Raw genomic sequence first — 19,149 nt, 5'->3', positions numbered from 1 at the left:
TCTGTCTTCCCCTCCTCTCTCCATTTCTCTCTGTCCTATCCAACAACGACAACAAAAGGGAATAAATAAATTTTTTTTAAAAATGAAGATTTAGGGCCAGCAAAATAGACATAATAGCTGCTTTGCCATGTGCACAGTGCAATGTGGAGGCTTCTTTCATTCTGCCACCCTGCCTATATATATCTAAAAATAATAATAATGAAATGGCACTTTTAGCTAGAAAACTATCTGGTCATTTGCAGGAAATGTTTTACTAAATATACTTGTTTCTGATTCTGCTTTCTACCATTAATTTTTATTCCCTTAAAGATACTTTATAGTCATATAAGTTGTTTTGATTTTAGTTTATAAAACTGTAACTTGGGGGTAACAGGGGAAAATAAATAAATATAATAAAAAAATTAAACTAACTTGGGCTATAAAATACAAGTCAGTAATGTCAACCTATTAAAAAAAGATCTTGAAGCAGGGGAGATAGAATAATGGTTATACAGGGGGGAAAAAAACTTTCATGCCTGAGATGCCATAAACCCCCCCACCCCCCGCACTACCATCAGCCAGAGCTGAGCAGTGCTCTGGTAAAATAAATAAGATCTTATGGTTTAAGGATGGAAACTATGAGTTGGGCAGTGGTGCACCCAGTAGAGATCACCTGTTCCCAAGTTTAAGGACCCAGGTTTAAGCCCAGAGGGGAAGCTTCACAAGCCATGAAGCAGAGGTGTCTCTTCCTCTCAATTTCTATCTTTATAAATATAGTAAAAATTAAACTAAGTTGGGAGTCGGGCAGTAGCGAAGCAGGTTAAGCGCACATGGCACGAAGCACAAGGACCGGCATAAGGATCCCGGTTCGAACCCCGGCTCCCCACATGCAGGGGAGTCGCTTCACAGGTGGTGAAGCAGGTCTGCAGGTGTCTGTCTTTCTCTACCCTTCTGTCTTCCCCTCCTCTTTCCATTTCTCTCTGTCCTATCCAACAGTGACATCAATAGCAACAACAATAACTACAACAATTAAAAAAAGGGGGCAACAAAAAGGAAAATAAATTTTAAAAATTTAAAAGAAATTAAAGGTTTTTTTTTTAAGTTGAAATTTCTGTTCACTCTCTTCAAGCAGTAGTGTGACTAAACTAACTTCTGTTTAATGTCCACTGTTCTCTTGGGCCTAACAGCTAAGCACGTGACTTTTTAAACTTGTTTTGGGTTCTTCCCCACACACACCCCTTTCTGAGCTTACTGTAACTGTGACAGTTTTTAAGATGCTACTTAAATTTTAGTCATTTTTAGAAATCACTCCAAACTTTGAAAAGAAAATCTTGGGCTTGCATCCTTGATTCAGAGCTAGATCCCCCTACTCCTTCCTTTGGATCAGAAAAGATAGGGTGATAAAAAATTTTTAAAAGAAAAGAAAAGATAGGGTATTAAAAGCAAAATCAAGGACATTAATAAAATGCTTTGTATGGATGAGGTATCAAGTGGGCTGGAACCCAATAGCAACACCTTTTTTTCCCTTTCACTTTGACATTCCTGATTTTCTTTCTCACAGGATCTGGTGAAAAGCCATTTGATGTATGCAGTAAGAGAAGAAGTAGAAGTTCTAAAGGAACAAATAAAAGAATTAGTTGAAAGAAACTCTTTACTTGAACGAGAAAATGCACTGTTAAAATCTCTTTCAAACAATGATCAGTTATCCCAACTCCCAGCCCAACAGGCCAATCCCAGTAGCACTTCTCAGCAGCAAGCAGTGACAGCACAGCCTCCGCAGCCAGCGCAACCTCCACAGCAGCCGAATGTCTCCTCAGCATAATGCTTTCTTGCCTCATTAAGAAAAAGAAAACAAACAGCAACAACAACAACAAAAAAAACTGAAAGCAATCTATCCTTCTGTGCCACTGGTGTTCTTTCCACTTTATACGAAAGCTAGTAGCCATGCTTCGATTGTGTGTTTGGCCTTTTCAGTATTAGACAATCATTCTACAAGAACTTTCCCTCTGTGAGATGTCATGTAGCGCTGTTGATGTCCATTTCTCTGTCATCAGTACACAAGGAGAATGTTAGATGGGGTTGAGTAGAGCGAGCAAGTCCGTGTTTCCCCGGTGCGCATGAGTGGGGTCTTGGAAGAGCTTGGCCGCTCTGCTATGTTGCCCTTTCCCCATGGAGTCCCCAAGCCCTCCCATCACATTAGAAATAACAGTTCATCAAAGAGCCACTTTTCTTTCAATATCAGTAACATTTGCCTATATAAGTTTGCATTTATTTGTGTTTTATTTATTACAGGGCTGCTATTTTTCATAATGAACAATGTCACAGAACTTTTTTTTTAATTTTTTTTGAATAATTATCAGTAAAGGAATTGAAAGACAGGATTGCATTGACTAGAGAAAACGTGTAGGCAATAATTGAACAAAAGAATCCTGACCTTATTTCTAACACTAATGGCAATTTACCTTTGGTATTTATTTTCAGTAGTAAAGACCCAACTTGAATGTAAATTTTGTATAGTGTAAGTATGAAGAACTGTAGTGCAACTGTACAGGTAGTCACCAGTTATTGTGATATAATAAATAATTGGGCTATTTTGATGAAGAAATCTTTGTTCATTTGTTTCTACTTTCTAATAGAGAAATTGCCACGATTCCTCTGCTTTTTGACATTTTGTATTACTTTTTTTTTTTTTTTTGAGTGGGAATAAAAAGCTGTGAAATTGTTCAACCTACTTTGTAACCAAAGAAGCCAAGCTGTGTAATGGAGGTTTGTTTTTTTCTTTCTTACTCTCTTCTCTCTCCCTCTCCTTCTTTTAATATATACAATGCACATTCTTTATGTATTTTTATTTAGTGTTTTCTCCCATCACAATTTTCTTTGCTGTCTAGCATGATCTGCATGACCTATAATCTTTGAACCACTTTCGTACCTCATGTTTTTATCCAGCACTCTTAGTGTAATATGTACTAGTCTGTGAACATTGTCAAATAAAAAAAAAAAAAGAACGAACAGGTAGTACGGTGGAGCTGAGCTAGTGTACTCTATACTAGTTGTAAAAAAAAAATGAAGTGAGCCATCTTTTGTTCATTTAAAATGGTGTTTTGAATTTCGTATGCAGGAAACGTTTTGTTACATTGCAGATTTTAATGTATTTAATAAATTCAACATGCAGATTAAGTGCAGTGTATACTGAGTATTTAAATTAAAATGTACATTTCATAAATACAGTTTGAAGAGAAAGCATCATTTTGTGTATACTAACACATTAAGTGTATGTCAGAAATTGATGTATAAATATATATTTTAACACATTTTCTGAAATTAAACTGCAGTTTTGTTGAAATATTTGGCTCTATATGTGTTCAAAATTTAATTTTATTCAGTTTGTATTTTCGCAGTTCAAAATGCTCCTTTAAATGAAAACATGTTACTAATGACTTAATGATAGTTCTTAAACTTTAAAAGTAAAATAATTTTTAAAATGCAAGAACAGCAAGCAATATTTGTATTCAGTACTCCTGTCAATGACATTTAAGATATCCTTGTCTACCAAAACTTTTACTTGAATTCAGAAAGGTGCCTGTAGAAACTAACATGCTGGGAGTCGGGCAGTAGCACAGCGGGTTAAGCGCACTTGGCGCAAAGTGCAAGGACCGGCATAATGTTCCCGGTTCCAGCCCCTGGCTCCCCACCTGCAGGGGAGTTGCTTCACAGGCGGCGAAGCAGGTCTGCAGGTGTCTGTCTTTCTCTCCCCCTCTCTGTTTTCCCCTCCTCTCTCCATTTCTCTCTGTCCTATCCAACAACGACGACAACAAGAATAACGACAACAATAAAACAAGGGCAACAAAAGGGAATAAATATTTTTTTAAGGTAAAAAAATAAATAAGAAGCTAACATGCTCTGTATCTATAACCAGCTAGTGAACCAGGAGTCAGTGAGAACCAGCAGTTCTAGCTGTTAAGAGAATTTGTCAAGTTAATTTTTTTTTTGCTAGCCGCAAACTTAAATGCATAATAGAGTGTATGTGGGGCAATATTTTTTTCTAGGTATACTTCAGGGTACATTTAATGTAAACAATTTTTTAACATTAATAACTCTAGAAACGCAAAAGGAACTAAATACTTTGATTTAGAGAAGTGGCCCTAAAGATGTGGGAAAAGATTATAAGAGGAGCCACCACAGATGAGAGAAAATGAGCTTCATGTTGGGATGTTGACCAGAATGGTGCGCCTCCCAACAGCAATACACACGGAACGAAAGTAGTGTCAGAAAAAGTCGGGCGTTATGTGAAAACAGGTCAATTTTGGTTCTAGGGGCATAAAAACACTTAAACAAAAAAAAGAAAAGAAAGACATAGCTACAAAATAAAGTATTACTATTTTAGGTTAGAATGATAAACATGCCACTTTTTTAAATTCTCACAATAGGAGAGCATGGGAACTTCACACGTGAAAACAGATGGTGGTTTCCATAGAGAAAGTTCAATCTCTGTTAACCTAAAGAAGGCAATTCAGTGCTTAATGTGTGTCTCGGTCACAAGGCATAGTGGGAAAAGACTAACTTTGCTTCTAAAATGTGAGTTGGCAGTGAGTGTCACGAGCCTTAAATATTCAACTTTGGTTTAACGATATGACAAGAGACTCCATTTATGGTGCAATGTTTTAAAAATGCAAAATTATAATAGTGCCTGTCCCCTGTTCTCCCATTTCTCCCCCTACCCCATATTCCTTTGACTTTGACCTTTGTCCACAACCATACCCAACATAACCTTCACACCCTGTCCTACTCATGACACACCACCACTCCAAGGCCAGGGACAAACTAGAGTGGGAAATTTATTTTGCTTTTTAAAAGAATTGAATATATATATTATTTGGAAACAACATTAAGCATTCCCCAAACTGGATTAGGATTTTTAGGTAAATTCATTTTGCCTTGCTGATTATGATCTTCAACTGTTCATAACTGGACTATATTAGATGCCATTTTCAGGACACAGTTGTTGGAGGATTACCATCATAATTGTCTTAATGTAAAGCCCATAGACTTCAGGTGCCACAGAATTTTTCTGTTGGTTTATTTTAGCCAACTAAAAAATACTGATTCTGATAAGACAGTGTAATAACTTCGATACAAACCCAACCCCCTGCCCCCACAAGAAAATTCATGCTAAGTAGTTAACAATGTAAGTTTAGCAAGAGGTATTAACTATTCAGTTACTTTATCTCTTAAAGTTGTGTGTCCAAAATAACTGGATAATTCCAATTCTATTCCCAAATTTCTATGCTAAGTAAAAGTATTAAGAATGCTTTACCATCAAGATCATTTGTTGTTCAGAAAAAGTGTCAGATTGTGGTATTGCTGAGATTCAAGCTCTTCTATATTTCTTCCATTAAAATGGGAGAAATCCTTAAAATTGGAATAATCAAGATACCTGTTCTTTTTTTTAAAAAAACACCAGAGCACTGATCAGATCTGCCTTATGGTGGTGCTGGGGACCGAGCCTGAGACTTGAGAGAGCCTCAGGCATGAGTGTCTGTTTGCATAACCATTATGCTATCTAACCACCCCCACCCCTGCCCTAAGATTCCTATTCATAATGCAAATTTGTTTTTGTAGAACCAAATGTGAAGTATCAACTCATTTTCTGGAAACTTATATGATCTGCAGTCAGGCATTTTGACATGGCTCAGCCCAGACTTAAAGATTCACAGTTGAATCGAGGCTATAGAAAACCAACAAAGACAATGTAATAAGAAAGATCTGTTATATGTAGTCAAAGGTGACTTGGTCAGGGAAAGCTTCTTTAAAGAAACTTCATTCTTAAATACCCTAATCCTAAGAAAATAGGACTCAAGGCTTAAGCCTTAAGACAAGGCCACAAAATTATTTTTCAGGGTACAGGCAGGTAGTGACTCCTATCCACCATAATAGTTGACCATCTAGTCAGCAAAAAAATAAGTATTCTTGACTAGACTAACACTTAGAAAATGGAATAATCCCAGTGGGGTGTGTGTAGATTGAAAGACTAAAATGAAACTGAGTATTGACTTAATGGTACGATAATTAAAAATAACATAGTTGTAGTGACTAGGCAAAACTATCTGGACAATCTTGTGGTCCTCATTGAAGGAAGTTTATCTTGCACCAAGAAAAGACCAAAGTACCACACACACGCACACATACACAATATTAGTTTTCTTCTGACAGCCATCTCTAGGATTTTTTTTTTTTTTTGCCTCCAGGGTTATTGCCTGCACTACTTATCCACTGCTCCTTAAGGCCATTTTTTTGATAGGACAGAGAAATTTAGAGGGATGGGGAACCAAGAGAGAGGGAGAGAAAGACACCTGCAGACCTGCTTCACCACTTGTAACGTGTGCTCAACCAGGTGCACCACCACCTGGCCCCATGCTTCACCACTTGTGAAACGACCCCGGTGAAGGTGGGGAAGCCAGGAACTTGAACCAGGATCCTTGGGCCAGTCCTTGCACTTCACACCATGTGCACTTAACCCGCTGTGCTACTGCCCGGCCCCTAAAGTCTTTGTTTTCTATTAAATTTAAAGAATTTTCCCAAAAAGGTGGGGAGTGGAGAAGTAGAAGTAAGTTCCCTCCTAAGCAAAACCTTTTTCTCCTGCCTCTGATATCAAATCTAGCAACCTAGATTTCTGTCCCAGTAATCATGTTTTTCTAGTAATCCACATTTCTACTTCTTAGCAGTACGAAACTTTGCCCCCTGGCCTGCCCACCCACCCACTTTTTCTTTTTTTTTGGCATTCCAGAACATACCCTTGTTTTTGTCTATTTTATCCAGGATTACAGAATTTCTACAGCAAGTTCTGTTTCAAAGCGCAGATGCCTTTTGCCTGTAGGAAAGTACTGTTCAATTGCTAGTGTAATGATTTTCTCAGTGGGTAACAATTACTAAAAAATACTGTGTTGAGTTAAAAAAAAAAAAACTCAGGCACTAGATTTTGTAGAATTTGTTCAATATTCCTGAATGGTACAGTTAGCTTCATTGTTCCTTTTTACCAGATAAACTGGTAGATTTAGCAGCTTTGAACCTGTGATTATAGGCTGAGCCATGAAACCTGACTAAGTTTATGTCTAAATCAAGGCCTAGAGAGGGTCAGTTGTCCTTTTGAGAGGAGGGAGGGAATATTATGCTAAAGGTACCATGAAAGTAGCTAAATCTTAGGAGGAAGGCAAGCTAGCACTGCAGTAGTACACACCAGTTCAACCTCCCTTACCACATACAGCCCAAGAGCTCTGTGGTTCTCTGGTAAATAAGTGAATAAATGAACACAAGTTAACAGGTGTTTAAAACAAGGCAAAAGCCACACTGCAACTTTCCTATGAAAATTAAAAGTTGAGTTCACTTTTTCACATGGTGGTAAGGCGTTCTTGCTTGGTTTTGCCGAAGGTTTTTCAGGTCACAGTTCTTGCTGTCATTTCACAGGCAAGCAACGCATCTATAGATAGACCATTCCCGAGGAAGCCTATGGGCTGCCAGGGAACATTTTCCACACGCCTGGGTACAAAATTATAGCAGGTCAGTGTCTAATTCTGGTGTTCCTACTTATATAGAATTCAGTAAGGTGACAGGTGGACAGGGGGAAGAAAAGTGTAACTTTGTAAAACCCTGAAGTGAAGATTTTTATTTTTTTTGATAAGCTTGGTTTTTACTTCTTTTTTTTTTTTATGGCAATGTTGTTGCAATTCAGTTCCAATTCAGGTGCTATAGGCTGTAGTTGATGTTTTGGGGAAACAGTGAGGTGAAGGGGACATTATTTGTGTATTCCAGGAGCTTACACCCGTTAAATCCTTGGGCATCACCAGGAAACAACTTGAAATCACCAAAAAGCTTTAACAATAAATAATACTCCCAGTAAGAGGGGAACAGGTGAAAAACCTCCCACCTCTACTTGGGGCCTGTGAGGTTGTCCACATACAGAGGAGGAACTCATTCGAGAGTGAAGTTTACACTTATCTTAAGTTTGTATATATGATGGAACTTATTTAAATCAAGCTTCACTAGAATAGTAGGATTTGTGCGTCACGAGTCTTATGCTGCGTTGTCTCTTTAACGTACTCATTATCTTGGCTGAACCAAGTTAAGAGTAACTCAGGTGCCTGATGCCAAAAATAGTTAAACCTCCAGTCCAGAAGCAAACTCAAATGTCTAATGAGCAAATTTGATAGATGTGAGATTTGAAACAGGAAGAGAAGGGTGGATTAATCAACAAATAGTTTAGGACAACATAAGCCTTTGGGGAAAGTATATATGAATTTAGCTAACATAAAAATTCTAGCTAGACAAGCAGCAAGTTTTAAGTTTTTTTTTTTTTGGGGGGGGAAGGGTTCACAGTCCTTTTGATGTGAAAATGCACATAAACAGAAAGTCTGACCAGTAGGTTATAAAGAGATGCTCAACCTTGGCAAAATGAAGGAAATGGACATTAAAAGACAAGTTACAAGCTCAAATTCAGTTGGCATATGCTTAAGATAATGTATACACCAACATGAAGATCTGGCGAGGGTCTCAGGAAACAAACCCCAAACTGCTGCGTGCCCATAAATTGGCCATTGAGTGACATGTATTGAAGCTTCAAACCCACGTACCCTGTGACCCAACAACTTAATGAAACCCAATTTACACACCTGTATTCACCAGGCAGCCTGGCCCAAGATGCCAAATGCACCTTTGTAAGAGTAGAGATTGGAGAGAAAAAAAAAAAACCATCAAGAGACTAGAATGTGTTATGCATTAGAATACCCTAGGCAGCAATGAAAAAAGATTAAGTACCCTACATGTGCCAACTTGGAAAGATCTCTAAAGTAAAATGCTTTGTCTTTTAAAAGTAATATATATATATATATATATATATATGTACATACATATATATTTATATTTGAAGGACAATACATACAATACACACAAGACTGTTGATGCAAAATGCAACACACACACATTCACACACAAATGTTGTATACTAGACTTCCTAAGTACCTGTAGGTGTGTTATAAAAATGTAGAGAGAAAGTCTGGAAGGGTACCAACCAAACTGTTAACTGTAGCTTAGGAGTGTGCATTAGCTTTAACTGTAATGTTTGATGTTTCTGAGTATGCATTCATGTACTGTTCATGTAATGGCAAATAAATAAATTAAAATAGAAAGTGTCTTCTCGTCTGCTAATGTCTCACCCCAGTGTTTTGGGTCTCCTAGTCTCCCACTTCTCTCTCCTTTTTCTTCTATTTGCTCTTCCCCACGGCTTCACCAGGTCACTACTTACATAGGCTCATTCCTTCCATCACTGATCAACAATGCTCCACCTCTTGTGTTCTTTATTCACTCGTCTTCCTATCTCTTCCCTTTCTGGTCATGGCTTGTTAACATAGCAATGGTGGGGGGCTCCCAGTCTATGCCAAACTATTCTCATCATGGCCTCCAATAATCACTTTGCACTAATTCCATCCAATACATGTCCGTTGTTAAGGACAATTTGACCAAAATTCTGCTTACTATCATTTGTTTAACAGATATTCTTCTAGCTCTTTGTTCTCTTCTTCATGTTTTTTTTTCTTTTTTTTTTTTGGGGGGGGGCATTCCTTGTTTAAAAAAAATTGTTGAACTTCTTAATCCAGTCTGTCTTCTAATAGGTTAATTTAACCAAGTTCCATTCGTTACCAATATGGGAATATCTGCTTATACTTTATTTTCTAGAGACAGAAATAAAAAAGGGAAACATGAGCTATAGGAGGAGAGACATCTGAGGCACTGATTCACTGTCCATGAAGCTTCCCCCTGCAGTTGGGGTTGGAGAACTTGAACCTGGCTACTTGCACATTGTAACATACACCCTCAACTAGGGGAGCCACTGCCCAGCCTCCCATTTGATTATTTTCTTCATTTTTTTTTCATTTTGCCTCTGTTAACAGGAAGTTATACATTCTCTGTTCATTCTTTCATTGATTGACCTTAAGATGTTTATACTTCATTGTACAGATTTTCAATGTTAGACAAAAGGGAATGGTAGGTGAAATGACTTGTCTGTATTGATCACTCAGCTAAAACACTCTACTACTCCTGGCCCTTCTTCTGTTACTACAGTCACACTCATTTCCCCTGTGATTCTCTGGATTATTTTGAAAGAAATTCAAAGTATCTTTTTTTTTTTTCAGTTTTTTAACCAGATCACTGTTCAGCTCTGGCTTATGGTGGTGCGGGGGATTGAACCTGGGACTTTGGAGCCTCAGGCATGAGAGTCTGTTTGCATAACCGTTATGCTATCTACCCTCTGCCCTGAAATTCAAAGTATCATAACACTTTATTCATACAGATTATATTTCAGCTTACATCAGTAAAAAAACAAAAGATTTTTAAGTAGTCTAATGTCTTTGTTTTTTGTTGTTGTTTTTTTTTTTGCCTCCAGGGTTATTACCAGGGCTTGGTGCCTGCACCACGAATCCACTGCTCCTGGAGACCATGTTTTCACCGTTTGTTGCCCTTGTTGTTTTATCATTGTTGTGGTTATTATTATTATAGTTGTTGTTGTTGTTGGATAGGACAGAGAGAAATGGAGAGAGGAGGGGAAGACAGAGAAGGGGAGAGAAAGATAAGACACCTGCAGACCTGCTTCACCACCTGTGAAGTGACTCCCCTGTAGGTGGGAAGCTGGGGGCTCAAACCAGGATCCTTATGCCAGTCCTTTCGCTTTGTACCACATGTACTTAACCCTCTGCACTACCACTGGACTCCCAGTCTAATGTCTTTGAATTCAGATTAAAGTCCATAAATTATAAGTGCTTTGCATAATTCTTAAATCTCTTACCCTATAGATTAAATGTCTTTTTTTCAGACCACCTCTCTTTTTTCCTCTTTAACAATCAAGATTTGGGACTGGGGAGACAGCATAATGGTTCTGCAAAAGATTTTCATGCCTAAGATTCTTAGGCCCCAGGTTCAACCCCCAACACCACTGTAAGCCAGAGCTGATCAGTATCTGATCTTTCTCCATCTCTTTCTCTCTCATTAGAATGAAGTGGATAAAACATATAAAAATAATTTTTAAATCCTTGTTGCCTTAAAAAAAATCAATCAATCAAGATTGTCGGGCCAGGCAATGGTGCACCTGTTTGAACACAGACATTATCATGTTCAGGGACCCAGATTCAAGCCCCCAATTCTCACTTGCAAGGAGGCAGCTTCACTAACTAGAAAGCAGTACTTCATTTTTATTTCTCCCTCTCTATATCCCTACCACCTATCAAATTATTTCTATCCTATCCAGTAAAAAAAAAATGGGGGGGCCAGATAGTGGCATACCTGGTTGAGCACACATGTTACAATGCACAACAACCCAGGTTCGAGCCTCCAGTCCCCACCTAGAGAGGAAAAGTTTTGTGAGTGGTGAAGTGCTGGTGCTCACATGGGTTGCCTCACAACCCGGGTAAGCCACTGGCTTTCCTGTCACCAGTTCTAGGGACTGCGTGATACAGAAGGCAAACTGCCAGGGGAAACTCAGGTATGAACTTCCACTTTATTTGGCGTAAGCACAGGGTTTTATAGCAAACAGAACAAAGGACATTTCTCAAATGTGTCAGAAGTTACAGGGTTCTAAAGGTCAGATACACCTATGGTGGGGAGGGGTAGGAATGATAAGAATTGATGAGATACAGAAAGGTCAGAGCAATTAGTTTCCATGATGCAAGACATGTTAATTATCTAAAGGTATTAAGAAAAACATAGTGGTTAAACCAGAAAGGTGAGATAAAGCAGAGAAGGGCATAGCTTGATGTAAATCATAGATATCAAAGACAAAGAAGTAAGGTGTGGGGGTCTCATTGCCAGGGTACTGGCAAGGCTTGTGATGGAGTATGCTTATTTGTGTGATCAAAGGGTGATGAACTTATGGTGAACTCTAAGTGAACTTACAAGCAGGCAGCCATTTGGTCTGCTAGCAGGGGAGTGAACTAAGTGTAAGAGGCTGCAGGCTGAAGCTTTGAGAGACTAACAAGGGGAAACTGAGTCACAGAAGGCATTTCCCTCTTAGCTCCAGCCCTAGAGGGGAGAGACTGACAGGCGGGGTGTCTTTCCAGACCTCCATCACAAGGATGGAAGAGCTCCCCTAAGCTTTACCAGGCTTTCACATAGTCCCACAGTGAAGCAGTGTTACAGGTGTCTCTGTTTCTCTCCCTCTTTCCACCCACTTTCTCTCAATCTGTGGCTGTCTGTATCTAATAAAGTTTTTTTAAAGTTAAAAATATATATAAATATATAAGTAAATAAGTAAAAATAATGGAATTTTTTTCTTTTTTATATTTACTTCCCCTTTTGTTGCCCTTGTTTAACATTGTTGTGGTTATTATTGTTGTTATTAATGTCATTGTTTTTGGATAGGACAGAGAGAAATGGAGAGAGATGGGAAGACAGAGGGGGGAGAGAAAGATAGACACCTGCAGACCTGCTTCACCGCCTGTGAAGCGACTCCCTTGCAGGTGGGGAACAGGGGGCTCAAACCAGTATCTTTACACTGGTCCCTGCACTTTGCAACATGTGCAAATAATGGAATTTTTTAAAAATTGGAATTGTTCGCCCGACATTTTCTCCAAGTCTACATTTTCCACAATGCATACCTTAGAATCCTTGTTTTTCATAAAATTCCCACAGATATGGAGGTATGATTGATTCCATTCCTATTTTGTAAAGATGAAGGTATAAGTAAGTGGTGGTGTGTTCTTCCAGCGCTGTCTGGCTGCCTCTATTGTATGTATGACTTTGGTTGTGTTGATATTGCCTGGACACATTAGCCTATATTAACTCTGTCCTTTCTTCTCATTCAATAGTAAGATACTTCTCTAAAGGGAAATTTGACCTTACCAACTGTTCAGTTACCATGAGGTGCATCCATATAAGAAAAAGGGGAAAGGGGGGTGAGGAGTGAGACGGTAGTACAGCGGGTTAAGCGAATGTGGCGCAAAGCACAAGGACCAGAGTAAGGATCACCATTCGAGCCCCCAGCTCCACACCTGTATGGAAGTCGCTTTACAGGCGGTAAAGCAGGTCTACAGGTGTCTCTCTGTCTTCCCCTCCCCTCTCCATTTCCCTGTGTCCTATCCAATAACAACAATAGTTATAACCACAACAAAGATAAAACAGTAAGGGCAACAAAAGGGAAAAAAATGGCCTTCAAGAGCAGTGGATTTGTGGTGCAGGCACCAAGCCCCAGTAATAACCCTGGAGGTAAAAAAAAAAAAAAAAAAAGAAGGAGGAGAAGGAGGAGAAGGAGAAGGAGAAGGAGAAGGAGAAGGAGAAGGAGAAGAAGAAGAGGAAGTAGAAGAAGAAGAAGAAGAAGAAGAAGAAGAAGAAGAAGAAGAAGAAGAAGAAGAAGAAGAAGAAGAAGAAGAAGAAGAAGAAGAAGAAGAAAAAGGAGAATGAAAAGAAGAAAAATAAAAGGCTGGGAGGGGGGCCGGGAGGGGGACAGGCAGTGGTGCACCCAGTTGGGCAGACATTACCATGTGAAAGGACTCAGCTTCAAACCCTCCCTCACTCCCTCCCCCCAAACCCCACCTTCATGAGAGCAGTGGAACAGTGTTGCTGGTATTTCTCCTCTACCCCTCTCAACTTGTCCCTGTCCTATAAAATAAACCTTTTTTAAAAATCACTAAAGATTTATTTTAATTTAAAAGTAAAGGTGGGGTCGGGCAGTAGCGCAGCCAGTTAAGCACACGTGGGGCAAAGCGCAAGGACCTGAATGAGGATTCCAGTTCCAGGCCCCAGCTCCCCAGCTGTAGGGGGGGGGCATCGCTTCCCCGGCAGGTCTGCAGATGTCTGTCTTTATCTCCCTCTCTCTGTCTCCTGTCCTCTCTCAATTTCTCTCTGTCCTATCCAACAATAACAACAGCAATGACAACAATAAGAATAATGACAACAAGGGCAACAAAGTGGGAAAAAATGGCCTCCAGGAGCAGTGAATTAGTAATGCAGGCACTGAGCCCCAGCAATAAGCCTGGAGGCAAAAAAAAAAAAAAAGGCAGGGAATTATGTCTTCCTTTTTTCTAGTTTTTTAAAAAAAATTGAGTCAACAATATTTATATACCTTTCCCATTTTTGGGAGCTACTCTCTTCCCTGATCCATCTTTCTGGTCCCTTTTCCAGCCATGACATCATCTCCCCAGACAATAACTTGGATCCACTGGCATATCAGATTTCAGGCTCAGGGGAAAAAAAAAACTAGTATAGCCACAGGCCCTTTGGAATATAAATAAATATGCCTACTAGCTATCTACAAAACAGAGATCCCCCACCCCCAACTCTTCATCTGCACTGTTCCAGCCTTTAGGTTCATGATTAGTCAACAACTTGTTTGGCTTTATATGTTAACTCTCTTTTTCAGCCACCAGGTTCCAGATGCTAGCATGATGCCAACCAGACTTCCCTGGGCAGACAACCCCACCAATGTGTCCTGAAGCTCCACTTCCCCAGAACCCTGCCCCACTAGGGAAAGAGAGAGACAGGCTGGGAGTATGAATCGACCTGTCAACACTCATGTTCAGCGGGGAAGCAATTACAGAAGCTAGACCTTCCACCTTCTGCATCCCACAATGGCCTTGGGTCCATACTCCCAAAGGGATAAAGAATAGGAAAGCTATCAGGGGAGGGAATGGTATACAGAGTTCTAGTGGTGGAAACTGTGTGGAGTTGTACCCCTCTTATTCTATGGTTTTACAAGTGTTTCCTTTTTATAAATAAAATATAATACATCTAGGGAGTCAGGCAGTAGCGCAGCAGTTAAGCGCAGGTGGTGCAAAGCACAAGAACCAGCGTAAGGATCCAGGTTGGAGCCCCAGGCTCCCCACCTATAGGGCGCTTCACAAGCAGTGAAGCAGGTCTGCAGGTGTCTATCTCCCCCCCTCCCCTCCTCTCTCCATTTCTTTCTGCCCTGTCCAACAACAACGACATCAATAACAACAGCAATAACTACAACAACAATAAAAAAACACAAGGGCAACAAAAGGGAAAATAAATATAAAAAATATATATCTAACAAAGAAAAAAAACAAATTGACTACCCAGAGTGGAATAAAAATAAAGGATGATAGACAAAGATTTATTCTGATACCATGTTTGGAAAAGATGGAAGAGATTTAAGTGAGTCGGTTTAGGAAAGTCGATTTCTGGTGTTGTCTGAGAGAAACTCGGAAGTATAGACACTCCCTCCTCCTCCCCCCCTCAAAAAAAAAAAAAAAAACTGAGGATGGGAAATGATAGCCTGATTCTGGAGGGAGGAAATTTGGTTTGGGAAGCCGGTATCTGGATAGAGTGACCTCTGCTTCAAAAGCAGCAACTGCTAGAAAAAGATGCCCCAGGGATGAAGGGTGAAAGTCAGCATGAGTGAGCAGTGAACTTCAGTGAGCTGCCCTCTTGCCCAGTTGAGATGGAAGCCGCTTTCCTTACAAATTCACAACAGGCCAGGAAGTCTCCCCAGAAACAGGCAACCATGAGTTTATGCAGCAAGACTTTTGAGCCAGGCAACATGGTGCCCACGGTGTTCTGTTGCCTGCGTTAGTCTTATCTCCACTCAGTGAGGGTGAACTTATCATTTCTCCATTCTGGTCCTACACTCAAAAAGAGATTTCAGTGTTGGGATATCAACTTAAGAAAATCAGTAGGAGTCAGGCAGTAGCGCAGCGGGTTAAGCACACGTGGCGCAAAGCACAAGGACCGGCATAAGGATCTCGGTTCGAGCCCCCGGCTCCTCACCTGCAGGGGAGTCGCTTCACAGGCAGGTCTGCAGGTGTCTTTCTCTCCCCTTCTGTCTTCCCCTCCTCTCTCCATTTCTCTGTCCTGTCTAACAATCACATCAATAAGAACAATAATAACTTCAACAATAAAAAACAAGGGCAACAAAAGGGAAAATAAATATAAAAATATCATATGACCTACTTATACCACCCCTAGTGGCATTACCCAAAGAATGTAAACACCACCTTCAAAATTAGTATCTGCACACTTGTATCTGTCAGCAGTACTATTCACAAAGCAAAGACATGGGGACATCCACAGGTGACTCGTTAACAGAGGTGTGTATACACACAGTGGAATATTATACAACTATCCTTTTTAAACACTTAATTTAATCTTTTTTAACTTTTAAAAATATTTTATTTATGTATTTATTAATGAATAGAGAGAGAGTTAAACTGAGAAGAGAGGGGAGATAGAGAGGGAGAGACATCTGCAGCCCTGCTTCACCACTCATGAAGCTTTTCCCCTGTAGGTGGGGACCAAGGACTTGAACCCAAGTCCTTGCACATTGTAATGTATGTGCTTAAACAGCTGTGCCATTGCCTGTCCCCCTACTTGACTATTTGAAAAAATAAAATCATGTGTTTTCCAATAGCATGGACAGAACTGAGATAATAATGTTAAGTGAAATAAATCTGGAAATGAAAGACAAGAAACAGGATAGTTTCTTACAAACATAGACTGAAAATAAAGTAAACAAACTAGTGAATCATAACAAAAAATAAATTTTAAAAATTATTTTATTATTTATTAATGAGAAAGATAGCAGGACAGAGAGAAAGAACCAGGCATCACTCTGGTACATGTGCTGCTGAGGATTGAACTTGGGACCTCATGCTTGAGGGTTCAATGCTTTATCCACTGTGCCACCTCCCGGACCACCAAAAAATAACTTTAATAAATATTTTTATTTGGAAGCCAGGCGGTGGTGCAGCAGGTTAAACATGCATGGCACAAAGCTCACAGACTGGCATCAGGATCCCGGTTCGAGGCCCCGGCTCCCCGTCTGCAGGGGGTTTGCTTCACAGGAGGTGAAGCAGGTCTGCAGGTGTCTGTCTTTCTCTCCCCCTCTCTGTCTTCCCCTCCTATCTTGATTTTTCTCTGTCCTATCCAACAGCAATGACAGCAACAACAACACCAATAATAACAACAACAATAATAAACATGGGCAACAAAAGGGAAAATTTTTTTTAATATTACTCAGCTATAAAAAATGGTGACTTCACCATTTTCAGCCGATCTTGGATGGACCTTGAAAAATTCATGTTAAGTGAAATAAGTCAGAAACAGAAGGATGAATATGGGATGATCTCACTCTCAGGCAGAAGTTGAAAAACAAGATCAGAAGAGAAAACACAAGTAGAACCTGAACTGGAATTAGCGTATTGCACCAAAGTAAAAGACTCTGGGGTGGGTGGGTGGGGAGAATACAGATCCAAGAAGGATGACAGAGGACCTAGTGGGGGTTGTATTGTTATATGGGAAACTGGGGAATGTTATGCATGTACAAACTATTGCATTTATTATTGAATGTAAAACATTAATTCCCCAATAAAAAATTTAAATATATCTTTATTTTCTTTATTTAATAAGAAACATAGAGAAGGGGCCAGGCAGTGGTGCAGCAGGCTAAATGCACATAGTATGAAGTATAAGGATCCACTCAAGTATCCAGTTTGAGCCTCCAGCTCCCTACCTGCAGGGGGTCACTTCACAGCAGTGAATCAGGTCTGTAGGTCTCTGTTTTTCCCCTCTCTACCTTCCCCTCCCCTCTCAGTTTCTCTCTGTTCTATCCAATGAAGAAGAAGGAGAAGAAGAAGGAGAAGGAGAAGGAGAAGGAGAAGGAGAAGGAGAAGGAGAAGAAGAAGAAGAAGAAGCAGAAGAAAGAGGGAGGAGGAGAAGGAGAAGGAGAAGGAGAAGGAGAAGGAGAAGGAGAAAGGCCTCCAAGAGCAATGGATTCGTAATGCAGGCAGGCACCTAGCCCCAGCAATAACACTGGAGGGAGGGAGGGGATAGGGGAGGGAGGGAAGGGGAGAGAGAGAGAGAGAGAGAAAGATCAGAGCACTACTCAGCTCTGGTTTGTTGTAGTGCTGGAAACTGAACAAGAGACTTGGGGGGAGTCTGGTGGTAGTGCAGCAGATTAAGCGCATATGGCGCAAAGTGTAAGGACTGGCATAAGGATCCCGGTTCGAGCCCCCAGCTCCATACCTGTAGAGGAGTTCCTTCACAGTCGGTGAAGCAGGTCTGCAGGTGTCTATCTTTCTCTCCCCCTCTTGTCTTCCCCTCCTCTCTTCATTTCTCTCTGTCCTGTCTAAGAACTATGACATCAATAACAACATCAATAACTACAACAATAATTTTAAAAAGGAGGGCAACAAAAGGGAAAATAAATAAAAATTTTTTTTAATTTTTTTAAAAAGAGAGACTTTGGAGCCTCAGGCATGAAAGTCTTTTTGTATAGCTACTATGCTATCTCCCCCATCAAGTAACCCTGACTCTGGGCAGAATGGGATGGTTATCAGAGAAAAAGAGGAAGTGGGGAGGAAAAAAATGTAGAAGGGATCACTCTGATCAGGGGAAAGACACTAGTACCGTAGTGGTGAGTGCAGTGAGGCTTAAGCACATAGCCATGTGAAACTGGGGGGGGGGGGGACAGGGCAGGTGTTGGCACACCTGCTTAAACGCACACATTACAGTGTGCAAGGTCCTCAGTTCAACTTCCTGGTCCCCACCTACAGGGGAACATTTTCATAAGTGGTGAAGCAGGGTTGCAGGTGTCTCTGTTTCTCTCCATCTCTATTTCCTCTCTCAATTTCTGTCTCAATCCAATAATATATATATATATATACATATATATGTATATATATATATATAGAGAGAGAGAGAGAGAGAGAGAGAAGTATGAAACTGTGCTTCCAAAATTTCGTAGTATTGCAAACCACTGAGAAATCAATAAAGTAGATTTTAAAAAGAGCAAACAACTCAGGTAGGCAGAACCTATCTCTGTCAGCTCTCTTACTCTCAGAGGTCCATCCTCCCAATCTCACTCCAGCTAGCACTCTATTCCTTTCTCTCCCTTCCTGGCCCTGTCCTGCTCCTGGTTCACTGTCATCCTTAAATGTACCTTGAGAAAGATTGGAGGGAACCTTCCCCGGGACCATCAGTCTGCCCTGCCCAGTTCCCCAGGGAGAAAAAGCAAGTGAAGACTTGGCAGTGACTATAGAGACATGACCAAGCCCTTCTTCCAGCCAGCTATAGTTCCAAACACATGAGCTGTGCCTTTTTTACTGATTACAGTTTCCCGAACCCACCTCAGCTCATCATGACATGATGGCTCTGGTCCTGAGATGTCAGCTTCCC

At 40.3% G+C, this 19,149-nt stretch overlaps 1 protein-coding gene across 3 annotated transcripts in view; it reads left to right on the top strand.

Moving 5' to 3' along the window:
- Positions 1-3,322, top strand: part of TSC22D2 (TSC22 domain family member 2) — a 55,124-nt gene extending 51,802 nt beyond the window's left edge. For 2 of the 3 annotated variants that reach the window (XM_060197527.1, XM_060197528.1), the window contains one exon: positions 1,541-3,322. In XM_060197527.1, coding sequence (XP_060053510.1) covers positions 1,541-1,801 — 261 coding nt within the window. In that variant the 3' untranslated portion in view covers positions 1,802-3,322. The remainder of the gene's footprint in view (positions 1-1,540) is intronic. The other variant, XM_060197532.1, reaches the window with a different exon arrangement.
- Positions 3,323-19,149: the final 15,827 nt, after the last annotated feature.

Source organism: Erinaceus europaeus, chromosome 9, assembly GCF_950295315.1.
Source record: "Erinaceus europaeus chromosome 9, mEriEur2.1, whole genome shotgun sequence".
Lineage (NCBI taxonomy): Eukaryota > Metazoa > Chordata > Mammalia > Eulipotyphla > Erinaceidae > Erinaceus > Erinaceus europaeus.
Note: the sequence above shows the minus strand (reverse complement) of the source record. Positions and strands in the feature narration are given on the sequence as shown.